The following is a 22595-nucleotide window of genomic DNA, read 5'->3' as shown; positions in this document are numbered from 1 at the left end:
ATTGATTTATCTAGTTTAATCTTGAACTGGAAGGAGCGGACAACACGCAACTATTCATCGCAACATGTCGAGTTGATGTTGAATTTGTTGATTTGCAATTGCACTGTTGTCCCCCAGCCTCGGCCAAACCTGTAATAAAAGTTGTAACATCCTCTATTTTTGTTACCCAGGAGAATTCTTGTTGGATGTTTAGAAAATTTTTGGATGACGTAACATCATTTGAAAACGATTTTCTTTGGAAACAAGATGTTTGTGGCCAACAAGAGCTGTTTTTACAAAACCGGCAGAGGGCGCTGGCGATCAAACTTTCCTAGTAAGCACAAATGAAGAAAACTCAAAACCAACGTTTACAACCTAAAATTGTACCGGCAACGCGCGACACAAATAGCTTAGTGCGAAATACAAACTAAGTGGAAAATAATTTTGCCTTTTTATAACAGAAATCTACAATAATTTAATGACCAATTAATTATCAACACACATATAATCATTTGAAGTATTTATTTATTTAGTTTTATTAGTTGTAGTTATATATACTGTACCTATTCCGTCATACAAACAATCATAAAAGTATTAATGCATGGGTTTGTGAAGAGCAACGAACGTTAGATAAGTTTTTGGAAAAGACAAAGTTCAGTGTTGCCACTCAAAATAAGAAATTAACCCTACCAGCACAGCTAAAAAAACCCTACATCTCCCTACGCAGTTTAAACAAAAAAAAAAGAAATTTTGGCAGTTTTATGGCACTTAATAACTACTTTAGTTTCAGTTCAAAAGCACCAGAACTAAAGTAGTTTGATTGATCCTTTGATAATTGATCCTTCGATATAATTGCTTCACTGCCTCCCTATACCATTCCCTATATCTTTCCAAGAAACTTTCTTTCTGATGAGGTAGCAATTCGTTGATTGTGTCACTTGCCATCAAGCCTGGATAAACCTCTTGGATAGAAAGCCAGCGGGAGCTGCCGTCAACATTAAGATGGTGGATATGACTATCTTTGATATAAGATCGCTTCATAAAGTTCAAAGCAAACATTTTCATGACACGGACCACTTCGGGATAAAGATTGTGCAGCTGCATTGGATTGAAACAGACGATTCAACCCAGTGAGTTCATCTAAAACAAAGTTCATGAATTCAAAAGCGGCCCTCAGATAAGGTGCTTTTAGACCATTGAGCACTCTTTCAGCAGTTGCTGATTGATCCTCAAATACCTCTGCAGTAAAAAACAATTGCAGTGGTTTCCATTGTTCTACTATCCTTGAGGTGCACATTTGTAAAGAAAGCCACCGGGTTTGACACATTTTCAACATCTTGTGTGGTTCCGTTTTGCAAAAATGTTGAAATTCTTTCAATGACTCCTGTTTGCTGGATGAATTTTTAAAATAATTATAGATGTCTTGCACAAGTTGTTCAGCTGTTTTTGAAAGCTTTTTGCAAGCATGATTTGCCACTAGATGGATGCTGTGGCAATAACACTTCAATACAAAAATATCAGGAATCTTTTCTAACATCCGTGTTAAAAATGAATTACTACCACCTTGCATCAAATTTTCTCCATCTGAAGCATATCCAACCACTTGTTGCCATGTGAGTTTGTCTTTAACCAATGCTTCTTCCAAGGCAGCAAATAGAGCTTCTGCGTTTCCCCTTTTTAGCCTAATGAGTTGGTATAACTGTGTTCTTGGTGATCCATTGTATAAGTAGCGGACGTTTATACAAAAGATTTTATTCATTGATATATCTGATGCTTTATCACAGAGAATTGAAAAGCCTTTAGCTTCTTGTAGCTCTTGAATTAACCTTTCATGAGCATCAACAGCTAGACATTCTGTTAGTAGATATGTTGTTTTTGTCCGACCACAGGTCATATCTTTTATTGCTTTGGAATCACTAGCAATTTGCTTCAGGGTTGGTACCATGTATGCCATGAAATTGAAAGAAATATTGCGTCTTGCAATTAAGGCCACAGTATTTAATTCAGCTTTGATGCAGCCTTGACTACTTGTGATATATTGCTCCATCAATGTGCTACCAAGAACTTGTACAGCATTTTGACAATGTTGAGCAGTTTTTGCATGCCTCATTGGTTCTGATTTCCCAGCAAGAATGTTCTTGTCACAAAATTGACAAAATGCTTTTGATGCACCCTGAGACGAAACTTTTAACCATCCTTGTGCCCAGTTTTCCTTTTCCCTTTCCTTTCTGTAGCTTTGCGATCGAAACCTAGAATTTTTGGATCTCACCTCTTTGGGCATTACCGTTGTCAACTTGTCAACAACGAGAATTATTGTAATTTAATGATAAAAGTATCGTATTCAAGATCACTTGACTTGATCAAAACAAGATCACTTGATTCCTGTAATCCTGTCTGTTCAATCTGCTGATTCTGCTCATCTGCTGTTTCACTCTCCAGTCTCCACCTGCTGGGCTTCTCCAACTCTTTTTGCAATTTACAATTATTACTTATTAGTATAACCAACGATATAAAGAATCAGATAATCGTAAGATAAGAATCTTTATATCGTTGGTATAACCATAACCATGACTTAAAACTAGGTCAGCCCTGACGAACAGCTTCAATCTGACAATTTACTTAACTAAAGTGTCCAACTGTCTATTGTTACAACAAACAGTCCATTGTTACTACAGGAGATAGAACGCATTGTTTCATAATCTGATCAAACAACTCGTCTAGACCGGGAAAATGCATGTCTAATTCAACAATGCTAATTCATTAAAGAGCCGCATGCCGCAGTTTGGCCACCCCTGGCTTTGACTATGTTTTTGTCATTATTCAGTAAATTTATTATTTGAATTTATTTTTATTTTACTTTAAACAAAAGGAAATCTATGAATAAAGGTGAAAAACACGTAGGGTCACCCTACACCCTACAAGGGGCCAAAAAACCCTACCGTAGGGTAAAATCCCTACGAGTGGCAGCCTTATTGATAGGATATTATGAATAGGTATAATGTGACGTTTGCGTAGATGTCAAAGTTACACAAAATCAACAATACCAGCAATTATTACGTTTCGTACTTTTGAGTAAAAAGTGCTTCTATGTTGTGGTGCACAAAGAAAATAAATACACTATTCTGAAGGGGCGACACAATTCCGAATTTTCCGTGATCCACAGGCATCTAAGTTTTGGTGTTACTGTCAAACGATTGCGTAATAAACTTTTACTATATGGAAAATTTAAAAAAGTTGGAAATTTTTATCGGCTGTTAATCGGCCTCATTAAGGCTCTTGGTGCCTCATTAAGCAGCTGTAAGATAACAAAGATCTCTCGCAACTTTCTGCACTGCAACCTTGGACACTTGTGTTTGGTTTCGTTTACGTTGTTTGTCTTATCTTGATTTTGTTCTTGATTAGGTAATGGTATATATGTTGTTATTTAACCTAATACTTTAAACAAATTTTCAGTAAGTTTTCTTGCATGCACAAATCCTACACCTTTGCCAGCAACCTTCATAACTTGGAAGAAATCACGTATCAAGTGGTTGTGCTGGAAGAAAACCCCGCGCTCAAGTTTAAACTTTCTTTTTTCTGTGGAAATCAAAACGTTTATTTATAGAATAAACTACGCCCTGAGGACTTTTCTTTTCAACCTGTGAGCATGATCATGTTTTTTGAATTTCCACAGAATTGTGCTTATTACAACTTTACGCAACTCAACTTCTGATTCTGTTTGTATTTCTTTTCCACCCTGTAAAGGTTGTATGAGTTTAGATGTCTCAGTAAAATTTCTTGCTTTCGTTTATCTGATTGCAATCTAAGTAATGCGTCGTCAAACCGAAGTGAAATATCGAAAAAGCAGTGGCATTATAGGTATACTTCTACAACAATTACAGCCAGCAATTACAGTCAAGAAATACTACACACAAACATTATAAGCTTACTCGTACTCAAAACGCGTTGGCTGATACTTGTTATTATTGTAAACATAGAAAGCTTATAAATATTTTTCTCGCGCTTCAAACTGTTTTAAGATTTGGGTTCTTACAATTCCTTTTCGCACCAGTGATTTGGTTGTATTTTAATTTAAGGCGAGTCTCAGCAGCACGAAACAACAGGTTTGCGGTAAACAACTTCAACAGGCAGTCATACTCTAGATTCTAGAGTCTAGAATCTAGATGATATGCTTTTGCTGATAAATTAGAATTAAATGACGACAAGATTCAACTAACAGACAGATGTATTGCATAATATCAAGACAGACAAAGACCAACGAAAATCACAGGTTGCAGTAGATCACAGACAGTTATTTAAACCTGTTTGCTTTGTTGAGTTTGTAAAGGGAAAGGCAAAATGCATAACAAACTCTATTGGGCCGCACTGGGCTGCTGTATTTTGTCTGTCATCTTTATAATCCTCTCCCTTGCAACTTCAGACTGGATGAAGGTATAAGTTTTGATTAAAATGTGCAGTTCACTGCATTTTCAAACCACAGTTAGTATCAAAGGTGTATCTCGTTTGAATTACAGTCTCCAAATTGGTACCAGATGTGGTATATTCATTAAACACCAAATTTATTTTTCACAAGCACAACATTAGTAGTTAAATATTGGCAAAACAGTTTATTTCTTATCCCAACTGAAGTGGTCTGATGAAATGCCAGCAATTTATCGATGGGTTCTTGGGCAAGATGTTTATAGTTGGGGATACACTACAGTGTGTTTTAATAAATTAAAAATAAGCGTTTTTACGCAATCTAGGCGGCATACAGTTTAAGATTATGCTCACCTTTTAGCAATTTTTCGTTTCGTAAACTGTCTCTGTCGGACTGAAGCTGTAAGATCCATCAATGCGTTTGCTTTGTGCGGGCAAATTAATCTGTGCTTGATTGTTCAACACTCCACTTTTTACAGTTGAGCGGCAACAGAACTTAATAGTTATCGCTTCTCTATTGTTTAATTTATTTACGGTGTTCTTTGTGACTATAAGTTCAAAGAGGGGTTAGGTTTTTTCGGCAGAATTGAATTAAGTTTAACCGTACGAGTCAAGATTATGGGTACAAACACAGACCTTACAGACACAAGGGGTGACGTTTACTCATCAAACTCGTTCTAGAATTGAAACTAATTAATCTAACCCAGCGCTTCTGAATTTGAAAGGAGTTGTTGTCACCTCCTACTAAGGGTCTCTGAGTCAGGTTAAGGGTCGCTTTGTGACGTAATCACATTCTGTAGTATTTCAATGACGTACAACATCAAAACCATTTCTCAAACGAATACCTTACAAATTTATCAAACACCTGATTTCAATTTCATCAGTTGAAATTCAATAATTGAATCTCATTAAGATACTCCGGGTTGCTTCAACCCGAAACTTCATTTCTGTTTTTGAAGTAAAATATGTCATCTTACTACAGGCCTGCGCAAGTACTGCCAAGTTATTTGATTTACCCAAATCATCGGCTTTTGACAACTCGACTTACGACAAAAAGAAAATATGCTGGCACGTTGGTTTATTCGAGCAATCAGCAACCGCGTACCCTGACATTTCAGTCACCATTTCAATGAAAGGTTACTTGGAATTACTAAATACTTGGCGCTATGGATTGTTTAATAGAATTACTTGTTTTAGCAATTGCAAGATAAACTCTAAACAACGCTTTTGATCATTCCATTTGAGTTTTTCGTTTACTTCAGTTAAAGAAATTGGGAAGAAGTCTAAAAACTGTAGTTTTTCAATGTTTTGCTTTTCTTATTGCAGGAGACCCGTCTATTGACTCTCAAGAAGTAACTGCTGGGTTAATTAACTTGACCATTCCACTCTTACTCTTCGCCATCGGTCTGATTGGACTTGGTGTCCGCTCGCGTTCCAAAGGCAGCGTCTCAAGCCAAATTATAGCAAGAAAATATCATTTTTACGGCACAATGGTTATGGTGTTAGCAGGTAATAACCAGCAGTTAAACAAAACGATTTCTGTTTTTTTTTTTTATCAAATTTTAAGTAAATCTAAACTTTTGGAATAATTTATTTAAATTTTATTGTAACCGAAACTTCCTTAATACGTTGTGACGGTTGGACATTGATTTTGCAGCGTTTCTTGTGTCTTTGGCTGCGCTGATATACTATCTAACTCTAATGCCGGTAGTCGACAATAGCCTTTTTTTCTTGTATCGAACCAAACCCAGCTCACTTGAATGCTTGAAGAGAATGGAGACGAATAAGAACGTTTCATCACCGCCAGTGTCTGAATCTGCTTTTTACATGTTTTTGAACGAGATTAATTTTCGTTTTGTTCAATCCAATAAAAATCTTCCGACTACGCTGGGTCCAGAACGAACTCAAGTACTTGAACACATCAAACCAAGCTTCGGTTTTTCCTTGTATTCGCTCTGCTTTGCGTCTTTCATAGTCTTTCTGGGATTTATTGTGGCGATGCATGCATATTTTACTTCAATCGGGTTTTGGGATTTTCTCGTAACGCCTACGACCTAAACTTATACGCATGTGTTTATCTAACATCATATAATATAAATTTTTAGCGATTTCTTTTGCGTTGGCTTTGAAATTTTATTCCCATCCTGCCCAGTTGCATTATTTCTGTAAATTCTCTTGTTTATGCTTACATTGTACTGTACGTGCTGCCTGTTCCCACGACTTTTGCGCTTATAAAACGCAATTTGAAGATTTCATAAGTTTCTGGTTGCATTCGAAGCACAGAATATGGGTATGAGGTTGTGAAACCATCTACTTTTACAACAACTACTTTTACCATTTACGTTTACAAAACAGCTGTATCTATGCAATATGATTGTTTTTCTTGGTATCCAAACCCCTGAAGTATCCAAATACCGGCAATTACTCTTTGACAGAAGTGGCATAACTTGTTGTTGTAGACTTGTAGACACAGCTGTATTGGTTGTAAACGACTCGTTGCCTCGAAGAAAATGTTATCTGGAAAAAGTAGCCAAATGCCTTTTCAGAAACATAGTTCACTGTCATAAAACAACCAATCGCAATATTATGTTTGATTGACGAACAAGACGACACCTAAATCGCATTAAAATAATCCGTTTTGTGTTAAGCTAATGTTAATTGCTTTCATAGCATGGTTCGAGAAGCGTTTGTTAAGCATACTAAGCAAGTGTGATCTCTTTTCACATATTTGCGTAATTCGTTTTATACAGAATCGCTGTTAATGTTAGTTTTTGTGAGACTTTTTCACGTTTTAATGTAAATGCTGTTACTTTACTGCATATAATAGAATCTCTTGTATTTTTTCACTTTCCATGTTTTGGGTCTCTTTCGTCTGCGCAAGAATAATCTTGGGGTAATTTCTAATTCTTGTGTTTCCAACCATAGACCAGAGTTGAAATTCGGACCTTACAGTACACTAGACAATTTGTAATAAATTTGTCAAGAATTAGCTAAAGTTATTGGAATGATTGATTGGAATGCTGAAGTACGTTTTCCATGACAAATGTAAAAAGACTTTTGCTTATTAATCTCGCAGTCAACTGACACACGCAACATCCACGTAAAATGAACATATTAATCTCGGTCTCTACTGTATTTTCGTTTTACATATTTAGGGAAAAGATTCGATTGCCACCGACTAAACTTTTCCCTATAACTTTCTAAAGTCTAAATTGATATGTGCAACATACTTTTAGTGAAACGTTTTCTAAAACAATGAGCCAAAATTCCGATAGCTTTCTTCTGAGTTGCTTGAATATAACGATAAGTGTGACGTCAGGTTCTGACAAGTGATATCTGATATATTTCTATTGATGAAAACAAAAGAAGCGGTTACAATGACAGTTTGGTTTCGTATGTAAAGATATGAACGCGACCAAGACGAAAGCAACTTAACAAGCGTAACCAAATCTAATAGATTTTAATTTCAAACTTTTTTGTTTTGGACATATTTCTTTGTTTTTTTCTTTATTTTCGCTCTTTTCTTTGTTTTTATAAATTTTTACTTCACATTTTCTGATTTTAAAAATTGTTTAAACCTTGGATCTCGGTTCTCCAGTGACAAGTAATATGAGCTCAAACGCTCTGCTTAATGGAAAGCCCGTTCGAATACATACCCTCGGTTATTAATGGAGTAAGATACTTCATGTTCCTGAGGAAATTTGGTTGTTTCTATTCTGGAAATCTTTCACTTTATTCAATTTTCTAAAAATGAAAAAAAATTACGTCCTTATAGTTTCGAATCTTTCACGTGAATTGTTTCGATGAGAAGCAACGAAGTCTTTAAATACGGTTGCCATTCTGTAATATTTATTCAGAATCAAACAGTACTAGAGTGAAGAGTAACGGAAATTAGCGAGGAGAACCTTCAAAAGACAACAACGAACTTTGAAATTGAGAAAAACAAAAAAGTTGAAAATGGTGAGAGCTATTGTTAAATCATAAGTTTTTTTGAAATTCTGTAGAATATAACAATGTAGAATATACAACTTTATAATTTTTGTTTTCATCTGAATAAAACTCACTTTTATTTAAATTAAAATTTGCTTACAGCGATTTCGATTAAAATGACAATGTACTTATAAATAGTACAGGTTGAGTTTATTTAATCGACTTTTGTTTAAATTAATTTATTATCCTTATTTAATTTCATCAAGCAGCTTGTTTAACTTAAATCAATTTGAATTGAGCTCAAAACAGGTTGTACGAACAAGTTTTGAAGAACCTTTCACAAATTTATTTATACAGTAGCTGATTACTATACCTCCTTAAGGTGTCGCTGTTCAAAAACCTACAGTGCTGTGAAAACATTTATGATTAGTTGTTCTCTGAATTAGTGTTTCGATTAACAGAGGAATAACTAAAGAAAAAAAATGTTTATATAAAATTCTTACTTAAACATAACAATGGCAGACAGATCCGTCCACTATATCTGCTGTTATTGCCTATACTATCCTATTTACCGGATTGTTAACAACTAAAGAAGCCCTTGACTTGTGCGACCTGACTTGACTTTACGATAATTGAAAATAAGAATGATCCGGTATATAATTTCTACCTTAACAACAGGATGTAACTTGAACTATGATAAGATTAATTTTATATTTAGGTGAAGTTAAGCGCTCTTTTTGCCGGGATGGTCATTATTTTCGTTTTGGCTGTAAACCAAGCCTTGTCGATCAGACTGGACCTGGGCAAGTAGGTCTATATACCAAATAAATATAGCACTCAAATTGAAACCTCGTTATCAATACACAGTAGTATATTTTTTATCTGTTATTTTATGAAGTTTCTTGAATTTGAGTTTTAAATATGCAGATGCAGAAAAAGCTCCGAGACAACGGAAGACTCGAACATGGGCACTTGCTATCCACATGTAAAAGTTCGCTGTCGAGGGATAAAACCTTTCACTGCTGCTGATTGCCGAGGAACTTGCATCAGCATCTATGGAATAACGGTCCAACTCCGCCCCATATGGCAGTCCGTGGAACTTCGTACTTATAGGAAATTCAGAAAAGTGTTCCATATTCCGGTCAGCTGTTACTGCCCAGGCAATGGGTTGGCAAACCATGCATTCTAGAGTAAAACCTGTTATTTTGTCGATTGCGTGTTATTTCATAACGAAGCTTACTTATTTATTTTTTACTTAGTTAATATTTAAACTGGATTGTTTTTTTACACAGTCATTTTCTCTCCGTATAAACTGCGCGTTGGAAATTATATTTGTTTTCATTGCAATAGCAAACAAAGGATTTATCTTTGACCAGCAGTTATTGCTTAAGACGAAGGACAGCCAGAATGAAATAAAAACGTCCTCGCAACTTTTTACACTGAAACTAAAACAAGGGGGATTACCCTCTTTGAAACTTGTGTGACGTCACTATAATGATTATTATGTTTTCAGTGTTTCATAATTTCTAAGTTTCTAATTTGCCGTATGTTGTAATTGGAAAGTGATTCTAAACCTTAGCGCACTTGGAGCCATGTGGCGAAAGAGCCTTGATCACATAAAAAATCTCACCAATAGTCTTACCCCACGCAGATTTATTCCGCCTTATTTATTCAATGGGCGGCAAACTTCGATGACAGCAAGGTCTTTCGCCACCCCACCACACGCCACGCCACGCCACGCCACGCCACGCCACGCCACGCCAAGCAACTGTTAATTTTTGTTATTTGTTGTTTTTTCTTTAGTTGTCTTATTTATTTATTTATTTATTTATTATTTGATTGGGGAAAATAATTCTCTCTCTCTCCTCCCGCTTATTCGGAAAAAGCCATAAAATCTTATAAATAAAACATTCTTATGTCAAGTTGGCATTCAAATAAAAGCCACTTAAAGTGTGACGTCAGAATTGAGTCATCGAGTTACCAGCAAAAGCATTTAAGGTAAACATACGTCAAATGAGCTTGACGTGGTGCCTAAGTGCGATTGCATTTATATTATCCTGCTTATTATCGCTTAAGATGTGACTCGAGTCATGCAGAATCATTTAGCAAATGTGACTCGGGTCTCTCAAACCAGGACACACAGAAAGCACAACCTTCAAATATCATAATATCAATATATAATATCACATATTTCCTTCAAAGACTTTAATCAAGTAAAGCCGTTTAAGTAATTTTCTAGATAGGGTCACAGGCCAATTTAAATCATTGCAAAAACTGACTTAAGTCATTAGAATTCACTTTCTGGTATAATCTATGAGCTGCAAGCTTCTTTTCTGGTTATTATTGTGGCCACGCAGTCACATCTTTTTCAGTTTTTGAGAACAGTATCTCAAATTATGGCAACTTATAGCTAAAGACTTATAAACCAAAGGAACAAATACGAAGCGATTATGATGAAACGACGACGATACGTGCAGGATATTTCTAAATTTTGTTCATGGCTTTTCTTAATCGTGACGAATCGAGGGGAAATTAATTTTTTTCTCTCGTTTTTCTGCTAGCATCAAATTAGAATTTAAGCAACAACAAAAACCCGACTGAATTGATTGATGAGCCATTTATAGTTTATTCAAATGTGCTTGTAGGCTTAGACACTCAACAACCGGCAAAAACTAGAGAGTCAGAAGACACTTATATTTTCCAGAATAAAATGTCGTTTAGCTACAGATTTGTCATTTTTCTTTTTGCCGCACTGTTAAGCTGTACAACAGGTAAAAGCAACCGGTTTGATAATTTACGTGTTTATACTTTCACTGTGTTAAGATCTAAAACTGAATTAAAACTTATAAAAAAAATTATTTACTGTTATAGAAAATATATTACAAAAATAAATATACAATATATATATTTCAAAAAATATATAAACTATATAATGAAAAATCAAGCGAACGTTAGGCTAGAGAGGCTAAAACAAGACTGACGTTTTTCTCTGATTACTTGCAAGGCACCGCGCTGCAATGTCTGAAATGCCAGTCATGGACTAGCCGTAGTTCAGGTCCTGCTTTGCAATGCTACACCATGGAGAGCGACGAAGGTATTGCGAAAACAACTTGTTCCGCCAAGAAAGGGAGCCCGTACTGTGTGACGGAGATTAAATTAGCGGACGGTGAGCAGTAAATTGAAAGTTCAAAATCAAGACTGATTTAAGCTGTTTCGTTTTAGAATTGAGTTTCTGTATAGTAATGGTTGCAAGTCAATGATGATTGACAATGTACTAAGTGTTTAAATTGTGTTTTTTAATTTCATTTTATCGCTTTACAGGATTGATAACTTCAATAAAAAGAGGATGCGATTCAAGGCCAACAGCTGATCATTCTAACCTGGAAACCTGTTCAACAACGTTTTCGAAATATGTCAACACAGAGTCAACAACCTGCAAAATTTATTGCAATGAAAAAGACAATTGCAACATGATTTCTCCACGTGAGCTCAATTTTCCTAATCGACGTTTTACCAATATCTTATTAAATATGAATAATGATTAATGGCACAAGAAAATACGCACACACACACAAAACGTTTTCTACCAACGATCAAACAAAACACATAAACAATATTTAATCCAGATACACTCAAGCCTTGCTCTACAAGATGTCGCTATGGAGGTTGTGACTATTTAACTGGGAAATGTAAATGTCAAAACGGTTATTCTGGCGACGATTGCTCGGAAGGTAAGAGCCAATCTTATATTCTACTCAGTACAGCATTTGCTGTGACGATGTAAGAAGATAAGAGCATTGGTTTCGTGCTTTTGAGAACTTCAAATTAAAAACAAGACCGGAAATGAACAGTTGAAAATTAAATCGTGTTTTCTTAAATCGCATCGTTCTACTTTTGGGTTTGCGTCACGTTGTGTCACGTCTTTTGTCAATATGCTAAAACTGAAATTAGATTTAAATTCACTTAGAACGCTCGGCCCTTATCCGTGGTGCTTTAATAAGCAACTGCAGTTTAACATTACGAGTTACAATATGTCTATATTTACAGAGGGTGGGACAGACGCAAGCTCACCAGAAAACTTCCGAAGGTGTATACAATGCAACGGAGCTACGGATATTAATTGCAAAGACAAGACTACAGGCTCAGTTTGTACTGACTCCGCTAACCAATATTGCTCTGTAAGCAGGACTACTACCCTATCGCCAGGTATTTGCGCATAGCAATAACATAATTCAGCAAGATTGCCCCTGTGTGGTCGACTTTTGACCGGAGGGTTTAGATTTATAGCTAAATTATGTTGTATGCAGTAGAGTGAGATGGTTTTCAACATGAATTTTCTCAGACGAAACTGTCGTGGAAGGTTTCAATAAACATTAAAGTTATCGGGTATGAATAGGCCATCTTCTTCATTACAGACGGACAAATGTTAATGGAAAGCATCACACGAAGCTGCACACCGAAATATTTCGCCTTTGATGAATGTTTCATTTCCCGAGAAGATTACCGCAATATCCCGGGCTCAAACTTTCAATACACTTGCGTGAGGACTTGTGATACTGATAATTGCAACACAGGCCTGCGTAAGTCATCAAATAGCAATAGCCACAAACTGGAAAAGTGTTTTTTGTAGCCGATACTTTCCCCATAATACATGCAGGCTGCAAGCAGAACAGCACATAACACAACTCGAACAACTTAAGACCATCAATTAGAGAATTTCTCGAGCATGAACGATAAAAAATTATATATAACAACTGTTTTTCTTTACACTGCAGCGGGTAAAGCGATTCCCAACCCAAGTCCAACGAACCGCTTGCAGTGCATGGTCTGTAATGCTAACACTTGCTCCAGTCCATCAACTTACCGGGACGCAAGAACCTGTCCAGGGAAATCTACGCACTGCTTTTCTTCCGTCACATACGTCATCACTGATAAAAGCTATCTTCCAGTTAACTGTAAGCTAAGGGCCTATAACGCTTCTAGAAGACATTTGAGTGCCGTTACCATGGGATGGTGCTTGCTATAGTTTCATTACAATAAGTAATTATTTGCTGAACAATTGCTTTAAACATTACTCACGACGAAATATATTGAAATCAACAGCAACCTCTCCAGGCAATTATTACCTGCAAAATGTGGAAAGAAAATGCGTAAATTCCGCCGTTAATGCCGGTTGTACCACCGTCTCTATTGGATATGGCCTAAGCAGAGTCACGTGTGTAGAAACATGTCAGGGAAACTTGTGCAACATCGGATGGCGTAAGTTGACGTAGTGACACTTATAGCTGGATAATAACATTAAAATAGCTACCACGCAAACTAATTTCTTTGCTACGTTGCATTACGCTTGGTTTGCTAATTGTATGCAGTGGAATGATACCAAAGCACAGCACGTTCAGACTTGGTAGATATAGCCTACCTACTCTGGAATAATCTTACCAGACAATAGATAGTTTAGAAACAAATGAACAGTGAAAATGGTTGTAGTATCGGCCGACACGTCTGACTAATAAAGTATTTTCTACTATTTTGGCTCTTGTATTCATTCTACGTATGAGTCGTAGCTCACATTACTTTACTCATAAAAATTGAACTCTTATACTTTCAAATATTATGAGATTTTGGTTAGAGCTGGGGTAGGTACCCGTAGTTAGGGTTCGTACCACGTGGTTTAGATTCTTTCGGTTACCCCTCGTATATATGCCACTTAAGTGCAAACTCTGCAAGCTTCATATACAATACAACGATCGTTCGTGTGTACGCAGCCGCACGGCCCCGCTGTTCAAGTTGCAAGGCGAGACCGGGCAGTAGCTCGGATTTGTGCAAAAATAATCCACCTCTACCAAGAAAATGCCAATACCCATATCACGAGTATTGCATCATGGAGGAAACAAGTTATGTCTTCGACAAAGAAAGTCAGTTTTTATCTTATTGTAGGTTTATGTCATAAGTTTTACATTACTGTATTATTTGAAACAGATACCTATGATAACAACGACGCTCTTGCGTTAGCACGCGACAGCTTATATCCACAATGGTTGTAGAAATTCAGATAATACCAAGAACAGAGTTTGGTATAAACCTGGCAGAGTAATAAAAATGGCAGGGTGTAAAAACAGTATCTTTTAGCTTCCGACCGGCGTCAAATGAGCAGCATATCGAGGGGCTGCAGCCATCTCCCGTTGAGAAATGAATGCGTGAAGATCGTACAGGACGGGTTAACTTTGATGAACTGCACGAAGAGCTGCACGTCTAATTCTTGTAATCTTGGTAAGAGCAGCTAGCAATGTTTGCACTGATCATATTCAAGGTTATCTAAATATGCTTATATAGCCTATAATATAGTACTACCGGTTTTGGCTGCCAAAGTTGTTCCGGACATGGTGACAGAATTATGTCGCATGACTCAGCGTAAATTTTCAGAACAAAGGCTTTGTTTTCTCTTTAAGTTCGTAAGTTTTGTTTTCTTGTTTATAAGTTAAATTTCTTACTGTGTTGTTTTTTACTAAATTTCGACGGCAATCTTCAAGGTTTTTGAGAAGAAAACCTACGCTAAATCATGGCAAATTCCTTCGTCACAATGATAGGAACAAATTTAGCACGACGCCGGCTCAAACTATAACTAAATCATGCGAATAATGAAGCGTGATTTGTTTTCTTGTGCAGGACCTCTGACGTTTACTGGTTCTTCCGCATCACTTACGCAACCTTTCGTCAAACTGTATTTCTGGTGTGTATTCATCAACGCCATAGCTTTGACAATGAGCTTGGAAAAGTGTTTGTCTTAAAGCAAAGTTACACGGCATACAAAACAGCTTCTATGATGTAACTAAAACGTTTTCCTTGTGCAATAATGGAAAATCTCATGTGTTATACCATTTAAAGTCATTTTGACTGTTAATAAAGCATTAATACAAGTACACTGGTTTGTTTGGTTTATTCGTGAAGTCTTTTATGCCGAAGGAAACAATCAAGCAGATTGCACCACTATTTTCCTGAAAATATTTTACATCACCGAAAACTGCTCGTTACGCTTGGTAGTTAATATTTATGACGTCATAATAGTGTTGTCATTTTGTGGCAATTGGCTGCGTGACCTACTGTACTTACAGTGTAATAATAATTAATCACTCTTTCAAGTTGAAATGTTTCACATTGGTTTAACTACTGAGTGAAAATCTATGATTGCCGAAAATAACGAAAACAAATATTTCGATTGCTAAATCGACATCAAGGCTAGTTTCATTGGCTGTAATCAAAACATGCCCAAGGGCCAGGCTTTATTTTACTGCTTCAGAGACAGTAGCCTAGGTCACCTCTGAATACTTTAGCTTTAAAGCATCTGATGCTTCTTGCTTACAAGGGAGCCGTTCAATGTGGAATAATCGCGGTCCTGAATGGAAGAATCGATAGGCACTTGCACTGACAATTGTGCACGGTAGGCTAGGCTGCTTATCGCCTTTCCAACTGGTAGACTATATTATTAGTCTTAGGTTTTATTTCAGTTTGCTTATGAACATTTAAGCGCTAAGTGTATATCTGTTCTGTTTGGTTCTTTATTGTGTACCAAATTGTATTGACCATGAACAGCAAAACTGGCGTATTTTAGAAGATCGGTCAATATTATGATGGACGTTTCGTGAAGCTGTGACGTAGCCTACATTGCGTAATGCGTGTCAGTATTGGCCAACTTAGTAATCACTGTAATGCCTTGATTACGTAACTGTGCGATCTATATGACCGAGACATGCTGATCTGCTAAACTTCTCTCCTACAATCTGCCATAGCTAGCAGAGTATACAGTACATTTAAACTGTAGGGTAGGTGGTCCTTGCTGGTCGCTGGCGAGTAATAACTAAAGAGATGTGGGCATGTGGCCAACTTGCACTTCAAAGGTAGTAAGCAGCCTTGGGTTTATGAAGTGATGTTTGGAAATACTGTATAACTCTTTGTTTTGTCGTACCAATTACAGTATATAAGCCTAGTTGCAGCGACAAGTGGAGCGCTACAAAACAATACGTTGAAACGGTACCACTGTCACGAAAATCTCATGTTTGTCTATCACAATCTAGGCCTATATACTTTGTGTACGTTATGTATTACTTATAGCGTTTAGTCCTGTACCGCACAATTTTAGGTCTTTGTCATTTTCACGTTCGCTAAACAAACCTATTTGGAATTGGAATATGTGGCGTTATGTTTGTACAGCTAATTACAATCATATGTTTTAGGTTTTTTTTTCGGGTTTATATTATTATTTTTGAGCACTTTTGCAGACAGTATCAATTGCTTTGTATTTAATGTGTTTTGCTATGCACGAACTCAACCTAAATAGTTTTGTATTTTAGGGATTGTTTGCGATTGGCTTGTTACCCTTTTGTTGTTTTATATAGCTTTCATACATCTATACGGTCAGCTTTTTCCCTGGTATTCTTTAACTTCCCTCAAGGCAGAACACGCCGATCACAATTCTCTAATCTTGTGCCTTGGTCGCTTATTAGGCCGTGTTGATTCTTAGTCCAGGATGCATTCTACGTTGACGTTTGACCAGGATAGAATCTTGTTTACCGTGTTCTGATTCGGTGTCAAACTTGTTCAAGCGGTGATATTAAATTGATTTTATGGGGAATGTAGTTCGTGTTGCGACTTGCTGAGAAGACGGTTCCAGGCTCCTGACTAGCCGTTAAAGCGGAGATACCTGGGTAAAGAACTTGGCGGGACACCATAGTATAGCGTAGTGGACTTGCACTTTTAAAATCGTTATGAATGTTTCAGTCAGACAGCAAACGATTTTTTCTTGTAAACCTGGCAACGTCTTACTAATGCAGTCGATATAGATACTTCTTGCTTATTTTGCAACATTTTTAGTGAGGCGTGTGATTGTGAACATGTGTTAGATTAAAAATCCGTACTTAAGTAACATTTTTTATTAAAATAAATAAATAAAACCCCAGCGTTATAGCCTATAAATATAAATATCATTCAAAGCAGCCCAGACATTAGCAAAAAGTAGAGGTAGAAAAATATTATACAACGTATAAAATATAGCAGAGAAATTCAACGTGATAATGACCTGATCACGAACGATATACTTTAATAATTTTTTTCAGTTCAACCCTGCATATTGGGCAAAATTTTAGCGCGGAAGCACATTGCAGACAACAACACAAATGGTGACAGGGCGAAAACACGCATTCGCTATTGCGATCAAGGCACACTTTGCACAAAGCGTCCTTCTTGAGAGTTTCTAATCGTTCTTCTGTTTTATCAGAACTTTGATGAAAAGCTAAATTTTCTGTGTCCATTGGCCCTTCGTTTTTGTCATTGTCGTCTCTTCGTTCATTGTTACGATTTTCCAGTACAAACTGCTTTTTAGAACTGACTATATCTTGTTCTACTTGTTTGTTCTTCAATCCCTCATGAAGATTTCTTTCGTGTTCATCTTTTTGCAAATCTTCTACTAGACTAGTCAAGTTGGTATATTTGTCGCCAGAAGTATGAAGTTTCCTGTCAAATTCAATCAAAAAAGTATAAGGTGCTATGTTGCTAGCGAGAGCTTTTTTTCTTTGTCGTAGATGAAAAGTCACAATTTTACTCTATTCAAAAGTATTTTGATTACCTTTCTACGATTCTCCTTATAGATTCCATTTCAAACCCCATAAGAGAAGCAAGTTTTATTATCTCCGAGGACATTTCTTCTTCCACTCTCTCTACAAACGCTTCCTTGCGAGAATATGTGTCGGCTTCAGCCGGACGTGATGTATGGCAAGAACTAGTAGAGTCGCCAGAAGAGCAGCAAACGGCATTACTTGCCGATGGCCGAGATGGTCGCAGGGCAGGATTGTTTGTGTTTGGTCGGTTTAGATTGGGAAACCGACTTGCAACGCTTTGGACGTACTCTACTCCTTTTCGTCGAAGAAGATACTCGCAGCTGAAATAAGAAAGAAAAAAGTTATCGCTACGTACTAACGTTAACTTACGGAACCCTTTTAACTTGATGCAACCGATTATTTATTGCATTGTGCGAAGTCCAAATTATAAAACATGTTCTACTCACTTAGGGTACCATTTTGCGTGTTCGAACCAAGGCTCTTCGTTGTAACTCCAGAACTGGAGTCCCCCGTTGCAGTAAAAACATTTCGTGCGGTCTCCTTTATTCAAATAAATAAATCCTGCATCGGCGAGCTCTTGTTTCGTTGCACGTATGCGATCCGGCCAGTTGCTGAAAGTACGATATCGGGCGTCGAAAGTCGCCATGGCTGGTGTCCAGGGATTGAAACATGGAAACATCCTATTGCGTTGTTCTTGCACTCTGTCACGAACAAGTAGAGGGAATAGTTTAGAAAAGGTTGCGTCTTAAAAGCATCGGACCGGCGGCTCTGTAAATCAGTTATATCTTCTTACTTTTGCTCAGTGAAGTAGTCTTTTGGGAAAGATGGCAAAGATCTTTCAAAACTGCGAAAAAAATGTTTCTTTACGACGTTGTACTTGATAAATAGCAAAAGAGTGTGTACACGAAAGTTTACATTATACAAGATTTTTTAAAACTTTTCAAGTTAGACTAATGCATACCTTTGACAATTTTTTCCTGCAACAAAATGGTGCGTTGACTGATGGAAAGCCATTTACACAAGTGCACCCACTGGAATACGCGTTTCTTTTGTCGGCGTCAAAAGCTGTAACGCGCTGTTTTTATATTGATCTGTTTCGAAGGGAAGAACCCGAGGCACCAGCACCGACGCCATGAGTGATGACGCAATATCTGGATTTAATGAAAGCTTTTTCGTTTACAACAGATATCGTTTTAATAAACTGTTCCCCTTTCCATTTCCTTTGCTTACAAAACACTGAGTATGTCATTGCATTTTGTGTTGCACTACTGACTGTAACTTCACTATGTTCATAAAGTAATAAATCATAATATTTCCACAGAATGTACCGTAGGCGTTGCACAAGTATGTGAAAGTGGTTGCTTTATTACTGCAAGGCTGAATGCAGGCTATTTTAGGCTTCTGGCCGAGAAGTCAAGTTTTTAATTTTTGAATATTTTTGTCCCAGTCTCTCCCCGCCCGTCCAATCTGACAAATCATCATCATGTTGAAGTTGAAACATATGTCTCTACATTTTACTTACTGCCTTTAGGGAACTGACGCAGCTGTTACTGTGTACTGCAATAATTTTCAAATTTTAGAATAGACATAACATACATACTGAAATAGGGAAGTAGGACGTGTGTGCGTTTATTTTGTTGACAATTGTTCGTTTAAAATTTACTGTTTATACAGTACGCTTTCGCAATTGAACGTATGGCGAAATACATTTTCAAATTAATCTATAACCCAACGAAGTATATGCTCGTTATATCGTTGCTATGCATACTATTGTAACCAAGATTTTCCTTGGCCGGGAAACCTCCCGCTTTTACGGCTAGTCGATTAGCCGGTTTCTGTTCTCCTATCTTTTATGAGCATTATTTAATAAAAACAAAAGTCTTTCTTGTATTAAAACCAAATATAGACTGAAACAACTCTTCTCCAACAAACCACAGCGTAATCAATTTATTATCATTAGGGTGTGAGATTGGAAATTGCGGGCAGCGTAACATACCTCGGGGGGAGTTATGGGTAAACGAGTAAACCGTGTATGTGTGTAGAAAACTTACTAACAATAAAAGGCGTCACAAGTGGCAGATCGATGAATTACTAATACTACATAAACACGCAGTCACACATTATGGCCACAACAATACGGGTGGAATACATCTTAATATAAATCTAAAAACACATCGTGGAAAATACATCTAACTATACAACTAAATACATACCAATGTGCAGTGTCACACGCCTGTCAGCATGGTTAATATACAAAGAATTACCAAACGTGAAATTAGGTGACACTATCATCAGACACCTGGGACATTACCTGAGTGGCTTTCACAAACTCAAAATGTGTAACTTCTTTGTGGGTTTTAGTTACGCAAATAAAATCGCGCTTGGTAGTGTCATGTGAGATTTTTTCAATTCAAAAGTTCTCCCAGTGTCAATTTTCCGCATGCTTTAGAAACGTTAAAACCACACGATTGTGTTTTGTAATTAAAGTTCGTTCAACCCGTTGTTACGGTATGACTTGCCTAGCGGGTTAGTTTACTGTTTTGGGGCAACCCCCTTTAAGCCAGGAAGTCTTATATGCTACCTTTGTATTGTGTAATGTGATTAAATATCATGTAATCTTAATACAGAAAAAGTTAAAATCAATACCGTACAAGTTACAAACTGGCTCGCTTCATAAAAGTCAACGTATAACATTTTCTAACAATGCGTGTTCTTTCATCCTGGTTTGATAACGAGAATGGCTGATTGCGACACCAATAGCGAACTTGTATCTCACACGCGACGTGTCATCTGACCATAATTGTACGTAAATTACATTTGGGTTTTCTGGTTTTTATTACGCTTTATTATTACTTGGCGATGTTTGAAATTCTCGGTTTATCATTTCGGCTAAAATTTTATTCAAGACTGTATGAAAGTTGTTGAGACTATTTTTATTTGGGATTTTATCAGGTGTGTTTCTTCGCAATAAAAATAATGCTCTTCAGGAAAAACGAAATGTACTTTTTTACTTCCTGTCACTCGTATCTTTTAAACGCAGCTTGCTTGAAGTTAAAGAAGGTAAACAAAAAGTGAAACCATTTGTGGAACTGCGAAGGTGTTTATTTTTAGCAGAATGTTTTAGAACTGGTCCATCTTGGTTGCGCAATCCTCTGCAGTATCACGCGATTGAGTTTCGGCAAGAACCAGGGAATTCCCCTCGGACGCTGTTAGTAAATAGTGTTTACACAGACGTCATGATCTAAAGAAGGCTAAAGGCTAAATTTAAGAAGTCTTATACGAAAATAGAGAATACCGTTACACCGAAAATGGAAAGAGCATATTAACCCTCTTAAATAAGCTCTAAGAACTCATCAATACTAGCTTTAATTGTTACGCAAGTTTAGTTTCGCTCCTGTTTGCCATTTTTCGTTCTTAGAATAGGCCTGTTGTAGTGATTTTTCTACAGTCATTTGCACGTGATGTCCTGTACCATTATAAATACAGCCGCTGAAGATTGTATTCATTACTTCGCGTTTGGTTTCCCTGATAAAGCGTCCATATATATATGTTCCATAGCTATTCAATTATACTAGGTTCACTTTTATCCGCTGGCAATTATTCACCATCTGGTATTTGCGAGCTGCAATCCGTCAAGTTGATATTAACATTGTGATCTAAGATCTTATTCCACACAAAGCATTGACGAAACATAATGATATTGATAACAATAACGCCAACAGCATATTTAACGTACTAGCAAAGGGTAACTGTTCAAATATCCTTTCGTGGCATTGTACATTAACTGTGGTCAACCAGTCACGCTGTTCACGCACGGTTGCCATTGAAGTGATTTTGTTGCGTAATGGCAGTAGCCTTCCCGTTTTAAAGCATGTAAGCATTGTTATTGCGTAATTTTAATATTTGGTAATTCGATTTGTCTTGAAGAGTAAAGACCTACAATACTAAATTGAATAAATACTTATGTTGCGCCAAACCTTTAACAAGTGGAACCTGCTGATCAACGGTGCAAATGGTTGTGTGTTGACCTGTTTAGTGTTACAGCAGTAACTATCACTGATTTGTATATGTAATGCTTAGGGCTGTCGTTATAGTGTGGACATACGGACTTAAGATAGAAATGCTTACAGCAATGCTTCTTCCCGTTTCATAAGCTGTGTTTGATTTCTTTCTCACTTACCCAGGGGAAGTACCCGTCAGGACTTACCCGTAATCCGTACCGAGCCGGTTTTATAACAAGAAATGTTTTTCCTGCTCTAATGTACACTACAAATTGAATTTCTGTTTGGCAATGGACCATAATGCCATCTACAAAGTTTTACCATACTACATACTTACGTTTATTGTTTGAACTATTACGAATGTATAACGTACTTGAGTGATATGTATTCAAATAACGTATTCATACGATCTTCGCTATGGTTTTGCTTAAAAATATTCATAATTAATCAATATTGGTTATTTTTTTCATTAACTATCCGAAACAAAAAGTACGTAGGTAACCGTTGTAGTTCAATAAAAAGAAAACGCGATCACAAACCACTGCAATCAATGAACGAGCAAATGTGCTTTTTTGATTATGAATTTGATTGTTCAGGGTTGCTGATACCCACGGTCGCATTATCGCAAGTCAGCTTGTTGCGTTGATCAAAATCT

General features: G+C 36.8%; 4 protein-coding genes across 4 annotated transcripts; 3 read left to right on the top strand and 1 right to left on the bottom strand.

The window, feature by feature from the left end:
* The first annotated feature begins 4097 nt into the window (after positions 1 to 4097).
* Positions 4098 to 7283, top strand: LOC143462479 (uncharacterized). Its single transcript, XM_076960671.1, has 4 exons — positions 4098 to 4410; positions 5381 to 5534; positions 5725 to 5907; positions 6056 to 7283. Exons 1-4 carry the CDS (start codon positions 4318 to 4320, stop codon positions 6454 to 6456), a joined length of 831 nt encoding a protein of 276 aa, XP_076816786.1. The 5' UTR covers positions 4098 to 4317; the 3' UTR covers positions 6457 to 7283.
* A 974-nt stretch (positions 7284 to 8257) lies between these two features.
* LOC143462725 (uncharacterized) lies at positions 8258 to 10271 on the top strand. The gene is made up of 3 exons (XM_076960978.1): positions 8258 to 8358; positions 9047 to 9135; positions 9256 to 10271. Exons 1-3 carry the CDS (start codon positions 8356 to 8358, stop codon positions 9515 to 9517), a joined length of 354 nt encoding a protein of 117 aa, XP_076817093.1. The 5' UTR covers positions 8258 to 8355; the 3' UTR covers positions 9518 to 10271.
* A 668-nt stretch (positions 10272 to 10939) lies between these two features.
* LOC143463049 (uncharacterized) lies at positions 10940 to 15248 on the top strand. The gene is made up of 11 exons (XM_076961407.1): positions 10940 to 11099; positions 11333 to 11494; positions 11650 to 11811; positions 11955 to 12059; positions 12376 to 12534; positions 12744 to 12908; positions 13104 to 13283; positions 13432 to 13587; positions 14094 to 14243; positions 14458 to 14598; positions 14995 to 15248. The coding sequence occupies exons 1-11, from the start codon at positions 11039 to 11041 to the stop codon at positions 15114 to 15116; spliced, it is 1563 nt and encodes a 520-aa protein (XP_076817522.1). The 5' UTR covers positions 10940 to 11038; the 3' UTR covers positions 15117 to 15248.
* Positions 15249 to 17240: 1992 nt separating this feature from the next.
* Positions 17241 to 19359, bottom strand: LOC143463050 (baculoviral IAP repeat-containing protein 8-like). Its single transcript, XM_076961408.1, has 5 exons — positions 18901 to 19359; positions 18733 to 18783; positions 18386 to 18640; positions 17948 to 18259; positions 17241 to 17835 (listed from the first exon to the last, which is right to left on the bottom strand). The coding sequence occupies exons 1-5, from the start codon at positions 18951 to 18953 to the stop codon at positions 17406 to 17408; spliced, it is 1101 nt and encodes a 366-aa protein (XP_076817523.1). The 5' UTR covers positions 18954 to 19359; the 3' UTR covers positions 17241 to 17405.
* Positions 19360 to 22595: the final 3236 nt, after the last annotated feature.

The sequence above is a fragment of the Clavelina lepadiformis genome, chromosome 6, assembly GCF_947623445.1.
Source record: "Clavelina lepadiformis chromosome 6, kaClaLepa1.1, whole genome shotgun sequence".
NCBI lineage: Eukaryota > Metazoa > Chordata > Ascidiacea > Aplousobranchia > Clavelinidae > Clavelina > Clavelina lepadiformis.
The sequence above is the reverse complement of the archived record's forward strand: the minus strand, read 5'-3'. Positions and strand labels throughout refer to the sequence as shown.

What these genes read in the sequence shown, in the direction of transcription:
- LOC143463050 (XM_076961408.1), bottom strand. Translation starts at nt 18,953, where the DNA reads ATGGCTTTCCATCAGTCAACGCACCATTTTGTTGCAGGAAAAAATTGT. An exon ending in GACTACTTCACTGAGCAAAA is followed by an intron (nt 18,641 to 18,732) that starts GTAAGAAGATAT and finishes TGTTCGTGACAG; the next exon opens with AGTGCAAGAACAACGCAATA. An exon ending in CACGCAAAATGGTACCCTAA is followed by an intron (nt 18,260 to 18,385) that starts GTGAGTAGAACA and finishes TTCTTATTTCAG; the next exon opens with CTGCGAGTATCTTCTTCGAC.
- LOC143463049 (XM_076961407.1), top strand. Translation starts at nt 11,039, where the DNA reads ATGTCGTTTAGCTACAGATTTGTCATTTTTCTTTTTGCCGCACTGTTA. An exon ending in TGGCGACGATTGCTCGGAAG is followed by an intron (nt 12,060 to 12,375) that starts GTAAGAGCCAAT and finishes CTATATTTACAG; the next exon opens with AGGGTGGGACAGACGCAAGC. An exon ending in GACTACTACCCTATCGCCAG is followed by an intron (nt 12,535 to 12,743) that starts GTATTTGCGCAT and finishes TCTTCATTACAG; the next exon opens with ACGGACAAATGTTAATGGAA.
- LOC143462479 (XM_076960671.1), top strand. Translation starts at nt 4,318, where the DNA reads ATGCATAACAAACTCTATTGGGCCGCACTGGGCTGCTGTATTTTGTCT. An exon ending in AGTCACCATTTCAATGAAAG is followed by an intron (nt 5,535 to 5,724) that starts GTTACTTGGAAT and finishes TTCTTATTGCAG; the next exon opens with GAGACCCGTCTATTGACTCT. An exon ending in AATGGTTATGGTGTTAGCAG is followed by an intron (nt 5,908 to 6,055) that starts GTAATAACCAGC and finishes TTGATTTTGCAG; the next exon opens with CGTTTCTTGTGTCTTTGGCT.
- LOC143462725 (XM_076960978.1), top strand. An exon ending in ATCAGACTGGACCTGGGCAA is followed by an intron (nt 9,136 to 9,255) that starts GTAGGTCTATAT and finishes TTAAATATGCAG; the next exon opens with ATGCAGAAAAAGCTCCGAGA.